Raw genomic sequence first — 26,298 nt, forward strand, 5'->3', positions numbered from 1 at the left:
GGAAGGACTTCCTGTGGCTGACTCTACTAAATGAACAAACTCATTTCTATTCCATCATTTTCTCCCCATTCCTAAGTTTCTGATTACATCCTCCTATTAGAAACCTGGCCTCTAAATAAATTACACGTAGCTGCATGTCCAAAGAAGTAGGATGATCGCCGCTTTGAACACTGGACGCCGGGAAGACGCTGAAGTGCAGGAGTCAGGCTGTGAGACCGGCTCTGGTCTGCCCGCTGCTTCCCGCGCAGCACCGGTGGGAGCAGCACCTCTACCACCGATTTTTGCAAACAGCTGCTCCCAATCAGCGGAAGATGAGCGGTTTTCTCATGACCTTCTTGCCCAAATTAGATTAGGCTTCAGAAGAAGTCCTGTGTTGATGTGCAGATCTATTTGCCACTGCTGAAATTTTATGTTATTTGAAAGTTCATATACTTCAAAAGAACTCAAATCTAGTCTTGACTTCACAAAAGACCTTTTGTTACTTTGCTAGATGCTATTCTGTTAATTCGTACACTCGCAAACTCAGGCATTTCCAAATGAACGCCGCAAAAAAATTAATTATATGACCGCATAATGAACAAATGGGATGTTTTCATAAAGTTGTTGTGAAATGCTACTGTAAGACTGAAAATCAGCACCAGAAGAAAATTTTCATTTGTTTTCTACAGAACTTTTAAAAATATTACAATTAAGAATGGAACCTAGCGATACAGATGGAGAAGGCGATGGCACCCCACTCCAGTGTTCTTGCCTGGAAAATCCCATGGACGGAGGAGCCTAGCGGGCTGCAGTCCCTGGGGTAGCGAAGAGTCGGACATGACTGAAGCGGCTTAGCAGCAGCAGCGATACAGAGGCAGGTAAACGGGTTGCTTCCCTACGGAGAAGGCTCCACCAGCAGCTCAAGGCGAAAAATGGATTCGGAACAGAGCTCAAAACGCCGCACAGACCCTTCTGGCTTTACTTATCCTGCTCCATCCACCCTCTCCCAGATCTCTCAGGCAAAAAGAAAACTGGCCCCTGCTCAACGTGCAAACAGAATACAAGGGAGAGGTGCAGGCTTCGGCGTGGCCCTGCGGTGAGGTGAGGGCAGGAGAGCATGAACAGTGAAGGAGTTACTTCGGACACCATGCACGTCTTCCATATACTGGAAAAAAATCCAAACCACCGGAGCGCTGGGTCTGGCTCCACGACAGTGGGCCTCTGCCACTCGAGGGAGCCTCAAGACCTAGAAGCAGGTTGGGAACTGGAGTGAGAGCTAACTACCCTGTCGTGTTTCTATGGGTTCAGAGCCTGGGGCATGGCATCCGAATTACTTTTCTAACATTAAACAAGGAAGTAGAAACACAGTCTCTGAAACTCCTTGAGAATATGTCACCTATCTCAGAGCAGGATCTCTACGACCCCGGAATGAGCACGAGGCCTGTGTGTTGGGGTGGAACTAGGCCATCTTCTACATTCAAATGGCAGCTTCTGTTCCACAGCAGGTTTATGCTGCTGAGTCGCTTCAGTTGTGTCCAACTCTGTGCGACCCCAGAGATGGCAGCCCACCAGGCTCCCCCGTCCCCGGGATTCTCCAGGCAAGAACACTGGAGTGGGCTGCCATTTCCTTCTCCAATCCATGAAAGTAAAAAGTGAAAGTGAAGTCGCTCAGTTGTGTCCGACTCTTAGCGACCCCATGGACCACAGCCCACCAGGCTCCTCCGTCCATGGGATTTTCCAAGCAAGACCACTGGAGTGGGGTCCCATTGCCTTCTCTGGTAGGTTTATTGACTTCTCCTTTATTTCTAGGCACATAATATTCATTCTCAACTATATCACTATCAACTGTTTCATATAACTTTGTGCAGGAGTCACATTTTCACTTCCCAGTTAAAACTTTTGATCATTGATTTAGATACATCAAACACCTGGAATACACTGAAATCTAAAACTTCAGTATTGTCAAAATAGCAGTTCCTGCAAAGTAAAAATGTCACTGCAATGAAACAGTTCTATGTAAATGCACACGCAAGAGACTGTCACTGACAAATATAAGGCCAGTCGAATCTACCCATGCTGAGTGGCCCAAACCCCTGAAGAATGCATTACTAGAACAGAAAATAAAGGCTGTTTTTGTTCACACTGTTCATCTCATGGAAAACTCCTGTTCCTCTACGATGCCCAGCAAACACACCTTCCTCCCAACCACCACCGACCCTCACTGGCAACCAGCCACCTGGCCTTCGCCCCGTTCCTGGTGAAACGTCTGCCCTGTTGCAGCAGTCTTCATCTGTGCTAGCTGCTGGCAAGCCTGCCTCCCGGCCTAGATGGTGAGCGCACCACGACAGGCTCTGTGTCCCTCTCTGGGTCTAGCTCACTGGCTGGCCTATAATGGGTGGAGAATAACAAACTGCAGAATGACTGAAGATATTTAGCTCTCACACTGAACAACAGCAAACCACACACACACACACACACACGCGCGCGCGTCAGGAAAGCACTTGTGAACACTCTGGAGTAAAAATAAAAAATAGGATTATTAATCACTGCCAATTTCCCTCAAAAGGTGAGGTAATCTGATACAGAAAAGAGAGAAATGTTAAATACTAATTTTTATTGAAATATTCTATGTAAATTTCAAGCTTAAAATATATCTTTGAGACTTAGAAACTGTCCATCAAATCAAACATCAGAAATTAAGCAGTATAATGAACTAATCATATAATGTATCAACAAGGATATAAGCAAGCTATTTGTAGAATGTTTAAAAATACGTATAACTTTTCACTTTTAAATCCTAATTCTATGCATTATTTTCTCAAGTTAAGAGTTCAATAACACAGTTCAACATTATCGATCAAATATTTAATTGAATCTCCCCGTCCCCAAAAAACGCAGTGTGCTAATACACATTACAGATGGTGGCAGTGGGGCTGGCGGGGCATTTTCACCAGGAGCCCAGGAGGAAACTTAAGTGCTTCCAGGGGACAGGACTCACAGTGAGGCTGACTCCGAGCAGCTCACTTCCATATTTCAAAAGATAAACATTTACACAGCCTTGGATGATTGGAGCCTGCAGCTAACTTTGTAAATAAACAAATATGAAAAAAAAAAAAAATTCCCCAAAGCCTGGCTATAGACAATAAGAAGGGCTTGAAGGGGCTTCTGAAGGAAAGGAGCTCAAACTGTTACCATGTATGATCAAGTCAGTTTGAGTTATGTTAATCTGAGGCTATAAATGCAAAGACACCAGTTAGTAATGTAAGTGAAAGGTTACCTATTTTCAGAGCCTCACGTGACCAACGATTAGTTCAGACAGATAATATGTTAGAGAGAAATGGTGCTACTGACCAGTTCCACGGACATAAAAAATAATAAAGCTGCTTGAAGAGGATACACTCATCATTAAAATGTGATTTTTTTTCTTCTTCTCTCAAATGTGGCTCCATTATGGAGATAAGAATTAAAGGTAATATTCTGATTTTGGTTTCCAAAATATAAAATGATTAATTTTGTACTCTCTGAAATTATCATTTAACTGTGTTACAGTGCTACTTGAGCACATATGAAAAAAAGAATTAAGAACATTTGATAATGTTAGGCTAAACAGAAGTATTGGTTTTCTAAATATTCTTCCTCTATAATCTGTAGATAACTGTAGATATCTATAGATCTGACCTTTTACAGATAACTGTAGATATTATTCTTAAATACTCATTTATTGCCACCATAGAACTGTAAGGGGCTTCCTTTGTGGTTCAGATGGTAAAGAATCCGCCTGCAAAGCAGGAGACCTGGGTTTGATCCCTGGGTTGGGAAGATCCCCTGGAGAAGGAAAAGGCTCCCCACTCCAGTACTCTGGCCTGGAGAATTCCATGGACTGTATGAGTCCATGGGGTCACAAAGAATCAGACATGACTAAGTGACCTTCACTTTTATATAGAATTTTTAAAACACTTTTCTGAAATGAAGGCCAACCTTGTTAGGTGAAAAACTTGATTAAAACTTAAAGGAATTTTGGAAAAGAGAGACAGAAGAAAGAAACCGGCACAGTCACTCACTATGTGTCAGGCGATGGGTCCAGCCACACATAGCTCTATGACAGAGGAGGTGCCGACACTCAGCTTCACAGATGAAGCAACCAGGAAGCAGGGAGCTTGACAGCCTTGCCTAAGACCACACAGTCAGGAGGTGCTGGAGCTGAGAGGCAAACTTCAGTCTGTCTTATTTCTACCTGTGTGCTTTTCCAACTTGTTTCCCTAAACTATGCATTTATTCTTAAGAACTTAAACAGTCAGTGTCATACAATTATATGGATTCTCAACAGACAAGCATAACGTCAAAGTGAGGAAAGCAGCGCTCTAAGAATCAGGAAAGAAACCCTCAGTCCAGACCCTCTTCTCTTATCTATTTATTTACCTACATCCTCTGGTGGCTCAGATGGTAAAGCGTCTGTCTACAATGTGGGAGACCTGGGTTCGATCCTTGGGTTGGGAAGATGCCCTGGAGAAGGAAATGGCAATCCACTCCAGTATTATTGCCTGGAAAATCCCATGGACAGAGGAGCCTACCAGGCTCCTACAGCCCATGGGGTTGCAAAGAGTCGGACACGACTGAGCCACTTTACTTAACGTCCTGGAAAAATAAATAAAATGGCAAGGCCTTAGGAACTTTAGATGAGTGAGTGAAGAAGGGGGGCGGGAGTTCCGTTCGGTCTCCTCCTTAGTGTAAAGTACGGAGGAGGGCATGTGGCCCTGCAAATTCACACTTTGAATTCTGACGCCAATCTGATGGTGTTCGGGGGTGAGGTCTTTGGGAGGCGACTGTCCTCAGGGCTGAGTGATGGGATTAGTGCCCTTCACAAAAGCAGCTCTCAGAGACCTTTCTTGCCCCTGCAGCCAGGAGAGAGCACAGCGAAAAGACCTCCTCTATGAGCCCGAAGTGGGCTCCATCAAACACCACATCTACCAGCATCTTAATCTTGAACTTCCCAGCCTCCAAACTGTGAGGAATAAATTTCTATTGTTTATAAGCTACCCAGTCTCTGGCATTCTGTCGTAACAGCCCAAACTAATACAGTGTAACTTTCACAATTATGTTTCTGTAAAAACGTATTACAATATGTTTCTGTAATTCCATATTCCTAAAAATAATTGATTAACAAATTTATATCATTCCAAGACTATAACCATAACCCAGACTTCTAATTTTAAATTCAAAGCATGCTTTTGCCCTGTTATTTCTAACGTTTTGAGTCACTGCTTCACTTTCATTTCAAGAGACATATGACCTCTTACATACAAACGGGGGAGAGGTATTGTATCAAAAACAAATGTAAATGACATTAAGGACACTTCCCACATCCTTTCAAATTATTAATCACATGTAAACAGGACACATAAATATCTCTGCAATGAAACCTGAAGTCTAATTTTTAAAATTTCCTCAATGACCAAAGAAAGTTCAAATTAATGTTTTCTTTACTTATTCAGAAAAAGACAACTTTTAAATTTAAAATGATGAATCAACTATATTTTTTAAAAAAACTTTTAACCAACTTAAACCAATTAAAAATAAAAAACTATTAACCAACTTAAACTTTTAACTTTGGACTCTGGGACCTATAGAAAATACCATACTGAGAAAGGGAGGCAACCTTGGAAGCTCTGGTCAATATCAAGAAATAATACACCAGTACTTCAGCACCAAGTGGCTTTTCATTTTCCTTCCTTAAAAAGATAATAAAATATATAAAGAGGAAAAATTTCCCTTATTCAACAAAAGTCCTTTTGAAATATGAAACTTAATCTTTCGTTGGAGGGAAAAAACTACAGAAGCCAAAAAGTCTGAATATTTCTTAATTAAAAAAACAAATAATGTGTAGTTTGTAACTATTCAAAGAGTAAACATTTTTCAAGGCTCAAGTCACTGCATCATGCCAGCTGTAGGATCTGTTAATTCAAATGACATACATAGTATTTTGCAGTCCCTTTTTGCATCCAACTACCTGCTTTTTAATTAAACATCAGAGTTTCTGACTAAATTATTATAATTTTTATTGACTGTCTATAACTGAACAATCACTGGTCATTATTATTTTGAACTGTGTCTCTTGGAGTCGACATTCTATTTAAGTATGATTTGAAAAGTATCCAATTGTCAAAATCCAGAAGATGACACAATTTTTCTAATGCTGCAGCTTGGGAAAATACACTCAGAAACAGTAGCATGTGAAATTAAATTGTAAAAATAATTAGGGTCAGCTAGATGATCTACCACTGAATACAAAGAATTTTAAAAAATCAGAGTTAAATAGACAAATTTATTTTAAAATAATCTACAGTAATTTATATTCCATCTTATGCCATTTATACAATGCCAAGATGTTGTCTGAAATCTAAGCAATATTTTGAGTTTCCCAGAGAATGCCAATAACTGGTCTGAGTTTTCTCTGAACTGACTCTTAAAGCAACAAATTTTCACATGAATTTGTGGCCACATAAAACAACCTAAATCTTATAAAAAATGAGGCAAAACTGAAGTTACTTTTATACTGGTAATTATACTACTATACTTTAAAGAGCATTACATTGATTGACTCAAAAACCATATACACTTTCAATGAACTTTTACAGAATATCCTAATTTTATCAATAAAGATATTTAGAAACATAGGGTAAAAAAGGGAAAACTTAAAAATGTTCACCTTCAATTTATTTCATAGGTCACTGTTATACCATCTAATAAGATAATTAAAACCATGCAAGCAGCTGGTACTATAGCTAAACAGATTAATGTAATAGTCTGTAGTCATATGCGCTGGCAAGGGGCTCGCCTCTTTGGAGAGGAGAAGGTCAGCTGCCCTTGGGAAGAGGCAGGGGGTGCGGGAGAAGGCGCCCGCCATGTGGCCCAGGCTGCAGCCACTCAGGTGAATGCAAACCACTTCTCTGCTTTCACACCGAGCAAGGGTCTCTCAGTTTTAATGGTGAAATAAGAAACAGAAAGCTTATTTAATAGCAGAAGACATTAACGCTGGTCTTTAAAAAGCACAGGCTACACTGCATAAACCAGTAATATCGTCTCAATTCTTCTAATCTTTCCATTTTACCACATCATCTACAGACTAGTTGGGATACAAACAAATATTAACAGAAACTTCCAAAACAAAGATTTAGTCTATTACCCAGGCATCATAAAATCACCCTACGGGTGCCGCAGGAGTTAAATGCAGCCGTGTGCTATCTGAATCAATGAGGCAAAACCACTAGAGACACAAATCCAGAGAGAAACCTCCGAGCCTCTGGAAACACACCTGAGAGCATTAGGCACACAGGGCTGTTGTCAGGGCCCACTGACTGCAAATTTCACATTTGTCAAAATTCCAGAAACCTACCCCTGCACTTAAATATTCGTAATAAAGCATCTTCCTTTTATCCCCACCGTGTGTACAAGCTTGTTACGCAAAGCCAATCTGGACTGCGCATCCGAGACAGGCTACGGCGCCTTGGGCTTAGCCTGCTCCCAGTCCGTCTCTGGGCTTCCCACGCGAAGCGAGTGGTACAGGGCCCAGCTCCCAACACCCAGCAGGGAAGAGGCGCTGGGTCGTGAGGGTCCCCTGTGGGAGAGCGTGGCGACCCACTCCACTCCCCTGGCCTGGGAAATCCCATGGACAGAGGAGCCTGGCGGGCTGCAGTCCGCGGGGCTGCAGAGTCGGACACGACTAAAGTGACTTGGCATGCAGCACACAGCAGCCTCCTTTCTGCTAAAAACTTCGGCTATTTTCCTGCAGGACACACTATTTTTAAATCTTCCTTTTGGTGTCTCTATATTAGCACACTGTAAAAATCTTCTACAGTTCCAGAAGATTAACAAAGATGACAATGATGGGGATGACGTGGATTGGAAGATAAAGGCAATTAACACTGAGCCAGTGTTTGGCATGTAAGAATAACCCATTAACGCCTTGTAACAAATGTATTTTATCACTCCCACATTCAAGGAGAGGAAACTGAGTCTAACACTTGTCCAAAGTTTCCATGTGGAGTCAGGATATGAACCAACTTACTATGTCACGATAATATGAACAAACAGAAAACAAAACAACCACAACAAAAAAAAGAGGCCATGCCCTCTTACAACTGACAATCTAAGACCACAATAATATAAACAAATAACAGAGAGAATACAGACTTAGGTGACCAAGACTGAATTCAAAAGCTGATACCACCTCATCATATGCCATAAAGGGGTACACACATGGAAGGTTAAGTGAGCACTAGGGCAGCAGATTGCCCATTCACCTGAGGTGAGCTTAATAAATGGATAACAGTAACCCATAGCTGTGCGTTCGGATTTTCCAAAGGCTTTATCTTATGTAACTCTATCTCAACCTTTAAAACAGTTGTGAGAAAGAAGCAGATCAGACATAACATCCATTCAACAGATAACAAATTAAAGCTGTTATCTCAGACATACACATATATAGCTTGAGTATCCTGGTACTAGGCTGACAGAATTATCTGTGAAGAAAGATCAGTATTGCTGAGATGGTCTAAACACAAAGGCAGATGTGTTGGGCTAAACGATATTTGAGGGTTGAAGTATTCACATTTTTCTAATAACCTATTTCTACTTGCTTTAAAGAGCTCTGATAGTAATGGAAAAATAGTTTTCATTTTTGAACTTTACTGACAATTCTGTTGCCACTGTAGTGTGATTCTGCAACAATTCCTAGGTTTTATCAGTTAATCTGATATGAAAATAGACCCTAGAGCTGTGCTTGTAAGAAGTCTGCCATTTAACCCAAGTGTCAAATTCACAAGTAAGCTCATTATATTGTAAGAGCTATTGCCTACTCAGTAGAAAAATATTCATTTCACACCTTAAATACTATAATACTATTTAATAACAGCACTGGCCTGCCAACTATTAAAAGCTCATTTTATATACGGTACTACCTGAGCTTTTTATCTTGCCTTTTTAATTACAACAATAAATTAATATCCTAACATTACAACACTGACAGGCATTGATTAAAACTATATTAGTTAACAACATTAGTATTTATTGTGCAAAGTTGCATTAGGAGTTCATTTTCAAAGTACAATTATCATTCAATAATACTAAGACACTTTAATCTTCAAACTACTCAAGAACAAAATAAACTACAAGATAACACTGTGTCTTCACATTAACACATTCCTCTTAACTTTATGTCCATTAGTTACTATAATTAGCTAAACTACAAAAGTAGCTGTGAAATTCAACAATAAAATCGATGCATACATATGGACTTCCCAGCCTTTGAAATACATCTTTATTTTCCTTTTGTCTTGTTTCTTTTTGAACAGCATTTATATCTAAAATGATACTTCTACCATAGATTTCACATGTATTATCATCTTAGCATTCCTCAGTTACATGCCAAATGAGCATTTATTTAAATATCTTTTATAGGGAGTTCCCTGATGGTCTAGTGGTTAGGATTCTGCCCTTTCAAACTGCTGGGGCCCAGGCTCAAACCCTGCTTGGGGAACTGAGGTCCCACAGGCCACACAGTGCAGCCAATAAGTAAAGAAGTAAATATCTTTTATATTCGTCTACTTTTTAGGTGTGATTAACATGTTTGGATAGAAGATTCTACCTATTATTTAATATGTCAATTCCAAGCTTTCTATTACACTTCAGCACTCAAAGAAGGGACTGGTAACTCCAATATCCATAAGGTATTTTTGTGAGAGCTTCCCTGGTGGCTCAGACAGTAAAGCGTCTGCCTGCAATGCAGGAGACCCAGGTTTGATTCCTGGGTCGGGAAGATCCCCTAGAGAAGGAAATGGCAACCCACTCCAGCACTCTTGCCTGGAAAATTCCATGGATGGAGGAGCCTTATAGGCTACAGTCCATGGGGTCGCAAAGAGTCGGACACGACTGAGCGACTTCACTTTTGTTAAAGGAGCCAAATAGGACATTAACAATAGCACGTAATGCAACCGCGGGCTACATTTTACACACTCTGTATTAGCAGGAAACTTAAACAAAGGAAGCGCTTAGTACTGTAACAGATATACTGGAAAAACCAAGCAAAATGGATTAGAATGAAGTTGAACACATGCACACACGGGCATTCCTTCTAATCATCCTCCTCTAGGCTGACAGCAGATGTTCACAATAGCTCCACCTGCGTGATGAGTCTGCAGGACAATCGCAGACCACAGCACTCTCTACGTTTGTCACATTGTTAAAGCACAGGTTACAGTCCTTACTATTCTAAGATCAGAAGCCTCTAAATTATGTATCTTGTACATTATCTTATTTTATATCTATGTATTCATCACGTACCTATAGGAATTAAAAGTCCCATCAGAGTCTAAAGAACCTGTTCTTCCATTTTGATTTGAATCTCCTGGAAAAAAAGAAAAGAAAAACACTGAAATAATGGAGATTAAAAAACTGAACATTTCAGTTGAAAAGCTGCTGTGTGACAGCTCCACGCAGTATACTGAGTCAGAAAACATATACTCCCTTATCTCTCCCCCAATAGCTTTTTAATTTTTTTAAATTTTTTTCCAAATAGCTTTTTTAATCAGAGCCCTTCAAACCAAAAATTCATTTTGACACTAAAATCTAGGCTAAGACCACCACTCGTAACTTGGATAGGAATATTACCAAAGCAACCACAAACAGGAACAAATGAAGAATAATACAGACAGCTTCTTCTTATGAATCACAAAACCAAAACTTGTACACCATTTATTCATACACTAATGCTTATAAATAAAAGGCAACTTTTTATTGAGGTGTCCTGTCCAGTGGAAGAGCTGAAGAGAACAAGCATACAGCCGACTTGGCCCCCTCCCCTTTGGCCCCTCCTCCTCCACTCTCCAGGAATCTGGTTTGCAGAGTTCAAGGGTGGTGATTGAGAATGCATTCTAAAGAGCTTTTACTACACCTTAGCCGTCTTCCCCAAACTTTTGTTTTAACTGTGGGCAAAAGCTCACCTGTTTAAAAAATCAACATCTAAAGGTATTTCTGCTTCATGTAAAACATCAAACTTTAAGGGAGAAAAACTTGTCCATACATGCATATTCATAAAATCAGATTAGAACAAATTTATACCTATCATTTTAAAGATCATAGAATAAACTTGCTAAGTAAGTTTTAAAAACTGCTACAATATAAAATATATATTATTGAAAGAAATTTAACTTTTGATTAAAATTTTAAATATATACTTAAAAGTATAGCTTTTATGAAAGCACAGATACTACTGTCAAATATATCACTTATTCTTAGAAACAAATTAAATTGATCAGAACCTGATTACATTTTATACTAATTTTTATAATGTAAATTTCAAATATCAGGTTATATTCACTTTTAAGATATTTAAAGCTTCATAATTTAATGATTAATCCAACTTTTATTTATACTTTTAATCCACTTGAACATTCTAAAGTATCACTGAACGTCATCAGAGTAGTCCTGGTTAGGTCAAATAGTAATTACACAGCTTTCCATTTAGAAATGAGATTATTTCAAATAATCGAATATAGCACTGAAGGTACCCTACTACTATGATTATGCTGCTCATTAATGGCTTTTGAAAGCTAAAATGCAATTTTAATGATAGCTGCCTGTTTTTGTAAAAAATGTTGGTTCTCTTCAAAATCTTTGCTGTTGCACCTAAATTATTTAGAAGAATGAAAGTGGTCTGAGCTCAGTTACTGAAATTTTAAGTCTTCATTTTTTTCAAAATACACTTTCAGGCTTTTCTTTTTCATTAAACAAAAACCTTAAAAATTACAGCATTCGAAATGTTGCCAAATTTTATAGAAGAAAACAATCCAAAACACTTAAATGTTTGAGATCAATCTAGTTGAGTGTATTTTGTTAATGCTTTGAAAACATGGGTACCATAAGATGACTCACATCATACTTCATTTGCTTTTCGAAAAAATTAATAGCATTATCATAAATAAACTAAAAAGATTTAAGGAAAATTAGTCTCCCTCTGTCTTGTTAAGTGAAAATTTCCTACAACACATGTTATTAACAGCTTGCAGACATTTCCTGTGAAACGTTCCACAAGCAGTATAGAATAAGTACCATATCATACATTTAGAATGTGAGCTTTCTTCTTCAAAAACTAGTAAATATGGTGGTATTTGTGTAGATTCTTAAAATTTTCAATGAGGATAATATCTTTTTATTTTGTATAATTGTTACAAGGGTCAAATGCTCTAATAAATTAAAATGTTATATAAATGTTAAAAAAAATAAAATAAAATAAAGACTATGATTATTTAAATACATAAGATCTCACCAATGGTATATTCTTGCCCTCTGCTTATACTATCACAATAAATATAAAATACTTCAAATAATTAAGAGATCTTCAGTAAACACCAAAGTTCTGTCATCAAAATACATCACAAAGGTTTCCTTCATTTTATACCTGTTTGGAAATGAATATATCACATTAAATGTAACCTTCAAAGGATGGTAATAAGGAAAAAAAGCAGTTTTTCTTTCTTAAAAACAAAACATACCAAATAAGGAGTACAATCATTTCTCTAAACAGTATTAGAGAAAAGACTTCAGAGTTTGCTGCATGGGGAAAAGGTAATAAAGTTTTGAAGTGGGGAAAACTGCTTTGTTCCTTCAATTCTCTAGTTGAAATTAATTATAGCAAATGTTTATGAAAACATCTGTTCCTTACAGTTATAAATTCTTAATCTTAGTATGGACGACTGTAGATTTTCATTTTGGAAAGAAACTGTCTGACAATCGAAAGGTTTACAAAAGAACAGGCAGGATTTATAATTCTGGAAAATCACATATACAGTGTGCTATATCCAGTCAGATTTCCATCTGTGTGAAGCGCTTGGTAGAGCTTAAACCTGGCTGTGACTAGGGGAAATCAAAAGACAGACAGGAAAGTTCAGCTTGCATTTAAGCTGTTAAACAAGAACGCATATTGTGTCACAAGGAAAACAGCCTGAGAATTAAAACCAAATGCTACTTTACTGTCAACACAGTTTGGAGGGAAGTATAGGAAATTAAGTATTAATTTTATCAGGGACTTGAATAAATCTAATGCCATTATAACCATGGGAAGGTAAATGTAGTGTTCCTCAAAAACAACAACAGAGGGTGCAAGAGAGTCTAATATGATGTTTTCCCTTGCTGTTCTGATTCTTGAACTAAGTTGTCAGGTAGCTGTAACTGCAACAAGGATACATGGGTTGCTTTCAGATCTTCCCTTCTCTCCCTCCCACCCTCCCTCTCTCTCTCACAGACACACACACCCCCATGTGCACGAAAATGCATTAAAGTACCTTCACACAAAGACCTTTAAATGATTTAACAGAACAAATGTGTTTTAAAATAAAGAGTTCCTTTCACTTGCTTGAAAAGTAATTTTAACAGAGTAAACTTTAAAACTACAATTGTGATTTTAAGGTGTTTTCAATATTTAATGTAAACTAACCAAAAACTAAATTCGATATATTTATTGAGTAAATTTCAAATAAATATACAAATTATATACAATAAATAATGAACAAATTTTGTGTGTTGCTGTATATATGCATGACTGTACAATGTATATATTTATAGGAACAGTTCATCAATTACCTGTGACCATTACAGTTTGAAATTTACATAACACATTTATTTCTCATTAATTGGTAAGTAACTTTGTAAAATGAGTTCACAACATTCATAATTAAACAAAGTTGCCTGATTTGAAAAAAAAAATGCTCATAGCTATATTGTTTTTAATGAGGATACTAAGAGCATATAGTATTTTCTGTTTGTAATTCTTAACATTCTACCTATGTATCTAACTTATTAAAGCCATAATATGTGTAATGATGATTTAAATTTCAAAAGTAGAATAAATTAAATTTGGACTCCTTTTTAGTTTTTATTGCAGTCATGTTGAGCTAAGAGCATTTATAGTATCTGTGCAGTGTTGAAATCATGCTAAATGAAGGTTTACAATAGATTCCAATAGCGCTTTTAATACATAAACATCTGCTTTGTAAGGGAGGACCAAGATGTTAAAGTTGGTCAGATTAAAAGCGAGCAGAATACTACTATAAACAAGCATGTCTACCCAACTATGCCTTCAGCTTATGCATAGAAGGTCTAATTTTAGGGCATCATATCACACTAGGTATGAATTCTGATAAGTACAAAATAATTTTGAAAAGGCTGACTTCTGAACTGTCAGAAATATCATCAAGTGTGTGTGATGAATTATTAAAAGTAATGGGAAAATATTTGGTTAAACTAAGTTGAAAACAAAGCTGTGGGTAGCCACATTTTTAGTTATGATGGATAATACAGCATAAATGAATAGTGTAAACACCCAGAACTGTGTGAGTTTTTTAAATGAATGAGGATAACTACTGAAATGTTTTACTTAAATTTAAAATCCCATTCAAAGTGAACGATACCAAAAAAATCTATAAATTAAGTATATTCATGTGTTGACATACAGTTATGGCAAAGGATAATATCAGTATTGTCTATGAAAACAGTAGCCACAAAGAATATTACATAATTTGAAGAATAAGGTAAACAATATGCTAAGTCAATTATTTATGCTGAAAATCTAGGACCACACATTTAGGTTTAAGAGCTAGTGCTCAAATAAATGTAGGAAATTTGTTTATTTAATAATTACTCATTTTCTCTATTGTTAATCTGTCTACATTCTAATGATTTAATAGGCATATTTAGTTCTCTACATAATATTTTCAGATTATTAAATTAGATAATGAAACTCAGATATAAAACAAATGCATAGCAACTATTTGAAATAAATAACACTAAGTGGACAATTTTAATTTAAGAAGATAATATTTTTGTTACTCCTGTTAAATATTAAACAGAATTTTCTTTTTTAAAAGAAAGGAGAATGACGTCAACAGAGTGGCAGAATACACAACTCTAAACTCTCATCTTCCAACAGAAACATCAGAAAACAAAAACTGTCAGAACAAACTCTGTACTGACTTTGGAAATAGTTGAAGATCAGTCAGAACCAAACGAACAAGGAGTCAAGAAAAAGGCAACTTGAAAGCTCCGTGGGGTTCTGGTCTACCCTCATGCTAGATCAGCAGCAGCTGTGGACGAAAGCTGGTTCCCAGTGTGTGCAAATCGCACCTGGTCCCAGAGCGAGCAGAGAAGACTGTATCTGCAAAACACTGTGTAAATCATCGCTGGCTTGTTAGGAACTACCTGAAGAACTGACTGAAGATGTTTATCTCCTCTTTCATCTAATAAAAAAGAAAAAAAGGAAAAAGGCAGGCTTTGCTTGCTCTTGAACACACTGCAAGTCAAATTAAGAGTCAGCAGACGCCTGGGGAAAAAGATTACAACCAAACCATAAAACAGACAACCCAAGACCTGGGGAAAAAAATCGGCAAGAGTTTCTTTGAAAAATTAGGACATTCAAAAGCACCTGCGCATATAGGGGAGCACCGAAGGCTACACATATGCCCAGGGCAAGATGCATGATGACGCAGAACCTGGGAAGACTGCACGTATCCACATGAAGCTAGCCACTGGGAGGAGTGCGAGCCTGGCTAAATGATGGACTGCTGCAGCAGAAACAGTCTGCAAAGGCAAGGAAAGGTTTGGGGTTCTGTTGTTCTTTTTTTTAGCTCCTGGCATTCAAAAAATTTCCATCAAAATCCTCACCGAACACAACCTAAGACTTCAATGTCAAAGAATAAGACTTTGCAAAAGTAAGAATGTTCCAGGAGAGTAACTAAATAAATGGACTAAGGTAATCTTCAAGAATATGGAAAACAGCAAACCCAAGACAAAGCGAGAATCTGGTTTCCGGAGAACCTGATTTTTGAATAACAATGTACAAAGATCACATTGTCAACAACAACAAAATCATGAGGCATACAAAGGAACAAGAACTATGGCTCATCTGAGTAATGAAAATAAACTGATGGAAACTATCCCTGAGAAATTACTGGATTTACTAGACAAAGATTTTGAAACAACTGTCTTAAGGATGTTCAAAGAGCAAAAAAAAAAAGACAAGACTAAAAAAAAGGGAAAAAACTATGTAGCAAATCAACAAAATGATATCAACAGAGATAGAAATTATAAAAAAAAATAGAATTTATGAAGCTGAAAAGCACAACAATTCAATTGAAAAATTCACTAGAGGGGCTCAACCACAGGTCTGAGCAGGCAGAAGACAGAAATAAATTTGAACATAGGACAATTGAACTTAGGGAGTCTGAGGAGCAAAAATTTTAAACCAGAGTGAAGAAAGACGACCATAACCCCAGCGATCTGTGTAAGGCCATCAAGCACATCATCAAACGCACTATGGGAACCTGACAGAGAGGAGAGGGGGAGAGGCAGGAAGAGCATTTCAGGAAATGCGGTGAGAAGCTTTCCAAATGCGATGAAAGCAGAGATCTACAAATCCAAGAAATTCAATTAAATTTCAGGGAGGATTAACTCAGAGACTCGTATCAAGACACATCAGCAAACTATTCTAAGACAAAACAAGCAGAGATTCTTGAAGAAGAAACAGAATCCTCAGTAAGATCAGCAGTTAATTTCTCACCAGAAATCATGCAGCCAGAAGAGTGGGGGGATCTACACAGACTTTAAACTGCTCTTTAAAAAACGGCTGTTAATCAAGAATTTTGTATCTACCAAAATACTCATTTGAAAATGAATGAGAAGACTGTAAGACATTTCTAGAAACACAAAAGCTAAGAGCAGACATACACTAGAAGAAAAGCTAATGGCAAACCTCCAAGTTGAAAGGAAAGAATTCCAGAAGAGCTCCAAGTTGTAACAAAAGATCAGATCTCTGGCAAAGGTAAGCATGCGAGCAAATATGAAGCCAGTGTGACTGTCTTTAAGATGTAGGATTTCATACTGTGTTTCCAAAGGGTATTAAAAAAAATGGATAAAAATGATTATAAACTGGTACAACTGAGCAACAATGTATAAAAATAATTTAGCACACAACATGAAAAGGGAAAAGGCCAGAGCAGTATAGCGGCACATATCTTGTATGCTATAGAGTTATCAATTTGAAGTTGATTTTTAAAAATTTAGGATTTAAGTGTGATCCCTATGACAGTCACAAAGAACGTATATAAAAAATTACACAACAGAAATAGGAAGGGAACAAAAAACGGTCACTGCAAAACAAAACCAAAAAAAACACAACCAAACACAAGAAAAAGCAGTAATGGAACAAATGAGAGGAAATAAGATATAAAACATACAGAAAAATAACAGGAAAATGGCGAAGTTCTTTTTACCAGCAGTTACCTTAAATGTAAACGGATTAAAGTTTCATTCAAAAGGCAAGAGATTAGAAAAATATGCATTCAGAAAAACCACAATGTAACTATATGTTGTCTACAAGAGACTCATTTAAGAACCAAAGTAAAAGGATAGAAAGGATATTTCATGTAAAAATAAACCCAAAAAAAGAGTGAGAGAGAGAGATACTTGGCTATACTAATATTAGACAAAATAGACTGTTACAACAGACAAGAAGACTGCCTGACAAAGGACATTAGACATTGATGGAAGGATCAAACCACGAAGACGACGCAACAGTTACAACACGTCTGCACCAAACCACAGGACACGGAAACAGCGGAGCAAACGCCGACAGAGCTCAGCGAGAGACCGTCCTACAGTAAGAGTGGCGGAACATCTAGGCAAGAGGTCAAGGAAACATCAGGAAAAGCAGGACTTGACCAGGACTGTGAATCAGGTAGACCTCACAGTCACATAAACCCTCCGGCCAGCTACAGAAGACAGTCCCCGCGAGTGTGCACGGAGCACTGTCCACGAAGCACGGGAAGTTAAGTCACAACACGAGCTTCAGTACAGTTAGAAAGATTGAATCCACACAAAATACCTTGTCTAACTACAAAAGAAAAAGGCTAGAAGTCAATTACTAAAAACACCGGAAAATTCTTAAGTATAATAAATGCAAATGTGAGTGTCTAAAGCTAGAAAGACAAAGAAATAAATATGCAGGTAGGATCTGTATGAACACAGCGGTTGTAAAAATTGTTTTTACAAAAAAGGTGATGGTGATTTCTGATTAAACTTTAAAGCAACTTCTGGGGGGGAAACAATGAATTGGTAAAATCAAACTGTCACATTCAGCCTAATGAAATTTTGAAGGAGAGGTACTGAAACACCACGACTAAAAGCGAAAGCTCTGGCAGGAAAGACCTGCGGACACACTCCATTTATTTTCCCTCTAACCTAACTTCAATATCTCAGTTTCCTCATCTACAAAATGAAGATGGTAACAGTTTACACCACAAAATGTGGTTATGAAGATTAGATGAGAGCGAGTAAAGAGCTTAGTACAGCATGCAGCACAACCTGAAACCTCAGGGAATGTCATCTTTCTATGAATGCTTTTATCAGCTAATATGCTTAAAATACTGTATCCAGCGAAGGAGGAAAAGTAGAAGTCTATCTGTTCTATATAAAGAGAATAAACTTATTCATAATTTAAATAACTGGAAATTATAATTCTTCTTAGTAATCAAAAACCATTATTTCTGATAAAATTTATAATTAACAAAAGTTTATTCTATGAACTATACAACTATGCAACATTTGTACTATCCTTTTAATATCCTTCCTGACGATAATACCAAACACTGAGAGTGGAGAAACAGTAAAATTAAGTAAAATGAGAGCACAATGCATGCACTGAACACATAAAAATATTTCTTGGTGCTGATAAAATGCAGATAGATAAAGAATTAAAACTATGGTGAATCCAGGGATAAACCGCAGCTATCACACACAGTACAGTGTAGTGTAGTGTACAGTGTTACTGCTGCTGTCCTTTAGTTGCTAAATTGTGTCTGACTCTATACAGGCCATCAGGCTCCTCTGTCCATGGGATTTCCTAGACAAGAATACTGGAGTGGGTTGCCATCTCTTCTCCAGGGGCTCTTCCTGATGCAAGGATCAAACCTGTGGCTCCTACATCGGCAAGCAAGTTCTTTACCCCTGAGCCACCAAGGAACCCCATACAATACTGCACACGTATCAGAATAAAGTAAGCTTGAAGAAGAACTCACTGGACACTGAGACAGAACTGAAACAAGGCCTAAGTCTAAAGATAATCACAAGGATAACTACAGAATTTAAATTAACATGTAATAACACTCAAATGCTAGTATCTTTATTTTTTATCATTGTCATTTCCAGGCACATTGTTGTCTCTTCAGGCATTCTATGGACTTCAGTTCAGCTCAGTTGCTCAGTCATGTCTGACTCTTTGCGACCCCATGAATCACAGCACGCCAGGCCTCCCTGTCCATCACCATCTCTCGGAGTTCACTCAAACTCACATCCATTGAGTTGGTGAAGCCATCCAGCCATCTCATCCTCTGTTGTCCCCTTCTCCTCCTGCCCCCAATCCCTCCCAGCATCAGAGTCTTTTCCAAAGAGTCAGCTCTTCACATGAGGTGGCCAAAGTACTGGAGTTTCAGCTGTAGCATCAGTCCTTCCAAAGAACACCCAGGACTGATCTCCTTTAGAATGGACTGGTTGGATCTCCTTGCAGTCCAAGGGACTCTCAAGAGTCTTCTCCAGCACCACAGTTCAAAAGCATCAATTCTTCAGCACTCAGCTTTCTTCACAATCCAACTCTCACATCCATACATGACCACTGGAAAAACCATAGCCTTGACTAGACAGACCTTTGTTGGCAAAGTACTGTCTCTGCTTTTCAATATGCTATCTAGGTTGGTCATAACTTTTCTTCCAAGGAGTAAGCATCTTTTAATTTCATGGCTGCAATGACCATCTGCAGTGATTTTGGAGCCCCAAAAATAAAGTCTGACACTGTTGCCACTGTTTTCCCATCTATGGACTTAGAGCTGCTTAATGTTTCAGAAAAAAAAAACAAAGTAGACCAGGAATCAATCAAGTGAAGAGAATTCCGATGCAGAATTCACCTCTTTGGGTCCTACCATCCACATCTACAGTAGAGAAGGAAAGGACCAGGTCAGACCAAGCTCATGACAGGCTGATACTCCCTATCCCCGGGGCAGGTTTCAGGGTGTGCATCTGTGTGCATCTGTGGTGTGTCTGAGGGAAAGTGGGCAAGCCTGAGAGAACTCTGAGTGGGATCCAGTACCCTTTATTTTCAAAGCTTTCCTAGATTACTATGATGATACAAAAGTCTTTCCTACTAAAAAATAAACGTCTACACTGCTAAAGTAATAATCTCTTACAGAAGGCAACTTAATGTATCTCAAATAGCGACTGCATCTCACGTATCTTCATTTACTATCAGCTATCAATAAGGCACAAATCTGACCACGTTTTCCAGCAGTAGCAGAGGACTGCTTTGAGGTATGCCAATTCTGCACATTCCACTGTGTTCTCAGTTCCATGAAGTGATTACCGGGGACGGTGCACAGTGGAAATGCCCAGCAGAACACTGCTATTGGCCTACGTGGTCCTCCTGTGGATCCCCTGGGCTTCAAAAGCATCTTCCTACAGAAGAGTTACACAGTTAATGCCAATGCTATAATTTAGACAATTACAGAATGCATTTACAGTAAGCAGATAAACAACAAAATAGATTTTAAAAAGAGCTTCCTTAAAAGTAAATGTGTTGACAAAGAATACTTGAAAATATTTTTCCAAGTTTATAATCTGCAAAGACTATCGAGGCCAAAGATGATTATCTACACTTTGCCCTTTGCTACATTTTTCCTTAACAAAAATACAAATAATGACTTAGTTTAAATTCTGACCAACATTTTTAGATTTGCTACTAGTCCTAACACAAGTTTTAATAAAATACTTATTTTATTTTTAAAAAATAAACAAAGACAGTAGATTTTCAAAGATGATCTAATTGACACCAAAGGAATTCTAAAGCTGAAATCAAATTACTTGTCTAGTGCGTAAATAATACAGCAAAAGTCATTTACAAATCATTTGCTATGGTACATTTGCTATTGAAGTTCTATTTCACTAAATCTTTCAAATACTAACTATAAAATATGTATATTAAATATTATTCTTGTCAATGTATAAAAAATGAAATATCTTTTTATACAAAACACATTTCTTTCAGCAATTCTCATTTTCACTACTGATTACAATCAGTGCTAGAACCTTTAGAACTGTTTTGACATCAAGAGGACATGACCTCATAAAATGTAAAGACACCATTAACCTCATGTACTTAACGTAAGATACTTAATGTTAAATATCTCCCTTTTTGGTATACAAAACCAAACTGGAACTATTTGAAGGATATAAATTACCATCCACAAACTAGGGTAAATCATTGATATATCTTTTAAATGACAGAGAACTGGACAAGTTCTTACACCAAAGATCTACGTAAAAAGCATAATGGGCACTTTAACTACAAAGTGCCAAAGCTCAGACAAAGAACCGAGGGTAAACACTCGCAAACCTATCTTTATTTTTTAAAACAATTTACTAAACTAAATCACATTAAATCTAGTAATCTAAATCTTCAAAAACATTATCAAAAATTTTCAAGTGTCTACCATTTCCTTCAAGGTAAAAAATTCAAAACCATTTTAACTGGCACATGCATGTGGGCTGAGTCTCTCCCGTCGTGTCCTACTCTGTGACAGTATGGACTGTGGCCCACCAGGCTCCTCCTGGCATGGGATTCGCCAGGCAGGATACTGGAGAAGGTTGCTATGCCCTCCCCCAGGGGATCCTCCCGACCCGGAGATCGAACTCTTGTCTCTTACATCTCCCGCACTGGCAGGAGGGTCTTTTATCAACCACTGGTGCCACCTGGGAAAGCCAACTGATCCAAGAAACTGTTCTATTTCATAAGTTATTTTATTTTAATATTAAATAATTGTACTAAAATCTCACTTTAAAGAAGAATTCTAAATATTCAAACTGATTTCTGTTTATCATTTTATGATAAAGTCTATTTATTAGGGGAGATAATTTCTTAACCTTACATAATAACCAGGAATATTTTTAAAATGGTGACTCCTTTAAATTTTTCTAGGAAACATGTAACTTACCAAATTCAACTATGCTTGTAAAGTATTAAATACATTATTCAAAGCAGTTATTTATTGATCATTTTATCCAACCAAGTAGTTATCTAGATAAATGGCAAATGGGCCTAGTCAACACATGTATTTATATAGTAATTCAAACTTGTAGTTGTGCACCTGGATTACAGGGTAGCTTTCCTGATGGAAAAGGTTTTTGCTGTGATCACTTGTTAAGCTCCTACTGCATTTTAGCACTAGTGATACGGTGGAAAGCAAAAGAAGCTCAAAACCCACTCCTGACATCTGGGGGTTTTTGGCAGTTCAGGAGAGAGGGACAGTCAAAGCAATGTACCCTGACAACTTCAAAAATGTCAAAGAATAAAGTTATACAACCTACTGTACAATGGCACCTGAGACAGGAACAGTCCCCGACCAAAAGAGAAGGAGCCAGAGAACTCGGGGAGGAGGGGAGGCAGCGAGACTTTAGAGGCACAATGAGAAAACGCCATAACATTTCAAAACGATGAAAAAGATTATCCACCCCACCTTTGGCAATCACTACTTTAGCTGCTATGTGAAGACTAAATAATGGGGAGAGGGGAACGAAGGAAGCTAAGAGGTCATTTAGGAAACAGATCACAGGATAATCTGATAAAAGAGAGACACCTATATACTTAATTCTAAGGTAGTCCAAATGAAGATTTGAAAACTGAAATCCTTTGAAATAATTTGAAATTATTTCTGTGGCGGAATAATAAATAAATGTGTTCCTAACATTTTATTTCTATATGTAATTATCTTACTTTGGTTATTAATAAGATTATTCTTATAAGCTACTTTCTACTTCTGCTTCACTGATTACACTAAAGCCTTTGACTGTGTGGATCACAATAAGCTGTGGGAAATTATTAAAGAGATGAGACTATCAGACCAGCTCACCTGCCTCTTCATAAATCTGAACACAGGTCAAGAAGCAACAGTTCAGTTCAGTGGCTCAGTCGTGTCCAACTCTTTGCGACCCCATGAACCGCAGCACGCCAGGCCTCGCTGTCCACCAACTCCCGGAGTTCACTCAAACTCACGTCCATCGAGTCGGTGATGCCATCCAGCCATCTCATCCTCGGTCGCCCCGTTCTCCTCCTGCCCCCAATCCCTCCCAGCATCAGAGTCTTTTCCAATGAGTCAACTCTTCACATGAGGTGGCCAAAGTACTGGAGTTTCAGCTTTAGCATCATTCCTACCAAAGAAAACCCAGGGCTGATCTCCTTTAGAATGGACTGGTTGTATCTCTTTGCAGTCCATGGGACTCTCAGGAGTCTTCTCCAACACCACAGTTCAAAAGCATCAATTCTTCCGTGCTCAGCTTTCTTCACAGTCCAGCTCTAACGTCCATACATGACTACTGGAAAAACCATAGCCTTGACTAGGCGGACCTTTGTTGGCAAAATAATGTCTCTGCTTTTCAATACGCTATCTAGGTTGGTCATAACTTTTCTTCCAAGGAGTAAGCGTCTTTTAATTTCATGGCTGCAGTCAGTTAGAACCAGACATAAACAACGGAATGATTCAAAGTTGCCAAAGGAGTATATTAAGGCTGTGCAATGTCACTGCACTGGGCTGGAGGAAGCACAAGCTGGAATCAAGATTGCTGGGAGAAATATCAATAACCTCAGACATGCCGATGACACCACTCTTATGGCAGAAAGTAAAGAGGAACTAAAAAGCCTCTTGATGAAAGTGAAAGAGGAGACTGAAAAAGCTAGCTTAAAGCTCAACATTTAAAAACTGAGATAATAGTATCCAGTCCGATCACTTCATGTAAAGAAGGGGAAAAAAAGCAAACAGTGACAGACTATATTTTCTTGGGCTCCAAAATCACTGCAGATGGCAACTACAGCGATGAAATTAAAATGCACTTGCTCCTCGAAAACAAAGCAATGAAAAACCTAAACAGCATATTAAAAAGCAGAGACATCACTTTACTGACAAAGAGGTCCCTCTAGTCAAAGCTACAGTTTTCCCAGTGGTCATGTACAGATGTGAGAGTTGAATCATAAAGAACAGTGGACGTCAAAGAACTGATGCTTCTGAACTGTGGTGTTGGAAGACTCTGATAGTCCCTTGCACTGCTAGGAAATGAAACCAGTCAATCCTAAAGGAGCTCATCCCTGAATACTCATTGGAAGGACTTGATGCTGAAGCTGAAACTCCAGTACTTTGGCCACCTGACGCAAAGAACTGACTCATTGGAAAAGACCCTGATGCTGGGAAAGACTGAAGGCAGGAGGAGAAGGGGATGACAGAGGATGAGATGGTTGGATGGCATCACCGACTCAATGGACATGAGTTTGAGAAAGCTCTGGGATATAGTGAAAGACAGGGAGGCCTGGCATGCTGCAGTCCATGAGGTCACACAGAGTCAGACACGACTGAGCAACTGAACAACACTAACATGGTTGGAACCCGAAAACATTCAGTGACATAAACCGGACAAAATCACATGTAATGACCCTTTTTATTACTAACAATAATCCTCATTCTGATATCTGCTTAGTCTGACATTAATAGCTACTGTAGCTCTGTGTTTTCAAGGTATAACTTTCTGCATTCTTTTACTTTCAGTTCAGTTCAGTCATTCAGTCGTGTCCAACTCTTTGCAACCCCAAGGACAGCAGCATGCCAAGCTTCCCTGTTCATCACCAACTCCCAGAGCCTACCCAAACTCAGTTCACTGAGTCGGTGATGCCATCCAACCATCTAATCCTCTTTTGTCCCCTTCTCCTCCTGCCTTCGATCTTTCCCAGCATCAGGGTGTTTTCCAGTGAGCCACTTCTTCGCATCATGTGGCCAAAGTACTTGAGTTTCAGCTTCAGCATCAGTCCTTCCAGTGAATATTCAGGACTGATTTCCTTTAGGAGGAGATATACCACCCAACTACTGTTTTGTATCTGTTCTTATTCCATCTATCCTTTCTTTTTCTCTCATTTTATACTTTAAGTTGAGGATATGTTATGATTCCATTTGATACCCTCTACTGAATTATTATTTATTCTTCTGTATTACATTTTTTAATGAATGTTCCAGAGCAGGAGTTGACAAACCATGGCCTGGTACAGCCAAATGTCTCTGCAGGTTAAATTACACTGAAACAGAACCATGCCCGTTTGTTTCTGTACTAAGGCTGCTTTCACACTATAAGGTTGAGAGAGAGATAATAATGCTTTATGAATTTAAATATACATACATGACACTGTCCTTTAAGAAAGTGTCTCCTGATCCCTACTCTAGGCCTATATTACATACATAATAAAATCAGAGCTGTTTCAAACACCACGATGCCATGTGGAATGCCACGACCTTCCTGCAGTAACTCCCGATTTCTGCCTCTCACCCTTTGCGCTATGCCGACAGGCACATCAATCTTAAGTACTCTGTAAACACAGAACACACTGTTACTGTTTCCAGTTAAGACATTCAGATTTTAGGGCAGTGAAAGGAGAAACAATAATCCCACGTGTGCTTACTCCACTCCCAGCGCTCTTTCTCCTCTCTGCACGGGTCCCAGTGCCTTTGCCCTGTCTGTTCCTTCCGGCCACTCTCCTTTCACATTTCCTACAGTTGAACTGCTAATAAATTCCAATGGATTTTGCTCATCTGCAAAAGTCTTTCTTTCTTCTTCATTTACTTCAGAACATGTTTCATTTGGTATGGAAATCTAGTTTGAGAAGTTGTGCTTGTCCTTTTAGCACGTAAAAGTCGTCACTCGATGGTCTTTAGCTTGCATGAGTTTGATAAGAAATTTGCTTTAATTCTTACTTATTTCATCTGTAAGAATTTCGTATTAGCTTTCTATTATGGCTATACTAATTGTTTTCTGGTTGCCATTAATTATAAGTCTTCTGTTTTTATCAGTTTGAATATCATACAACTATGTTTGGAAATTTTTATTTGTCTTCTCATAGTTACAATGGTTTGTGCTCTCAGATTTTTGGATCTGTAGTTTAGTGCCTGTCATTAATTTGGAGAAATTATCAACCATTACTTCTTTAAACATTTCTTCTGAACCGCTCCTCTATTGGGATTCCACCCACATATCCCATTTAATTTCGTCTCGTGCTTCGTGAGTGTTTTATTTGTGTTTCTCTTCATGTTTCAATTTGAATAATTGACATATTTTATAGTTTATTGATTCTTATTTTTTCTTTGTCAACTCTGTTGATGACCCTTGTTACTCACTTCAGTTCAGTCGCTCAGTTGTGTC

The 26,298-nt window shown here is 38.1% G+C and overlaps 1 protein-coding gene across 3 annotated transcripts in view; it reads right to left on the reverse strand.

Moving 5' to 3' along the window:
- Nucleotides 1–26,298, reverse strand: part of TBC1D5 (TBC1 domain family member 5) — a 588,062-nt gene that overhangs the window by 280,429 nt on the left and 281,335 nt on the right. For all 3 annotated transcript variants that reach the window (XM_018053168.1, XM_018053179.1, XM_018053183.1), the window contains one exon: nucleotides 10,318–10,381. In XM_018053168.1, the coding sequence (XP_017908657.1) occupies nucleotides 10,318–10,381 (64 nt within the window). The remainder of the gene's footprint in view (nucleotides 1–10,317; nucleotides 10,382–26,298) is intronic.

Source organism: Capra hircus, chromosome 1 (assembly GCF_001704415.2).
Source record: "Capra hircus breed San Clemente chromosome 1, ASM170441v1, whole genome shotgun sequence".
In the NCBI taxonomy this organism is placed as follows: domain Eukaryota; kingdom Metazoa; phylum Chordata; class Mammalia; order Artiodactyla; family Bovidae; genus Capra; species Capra hircus.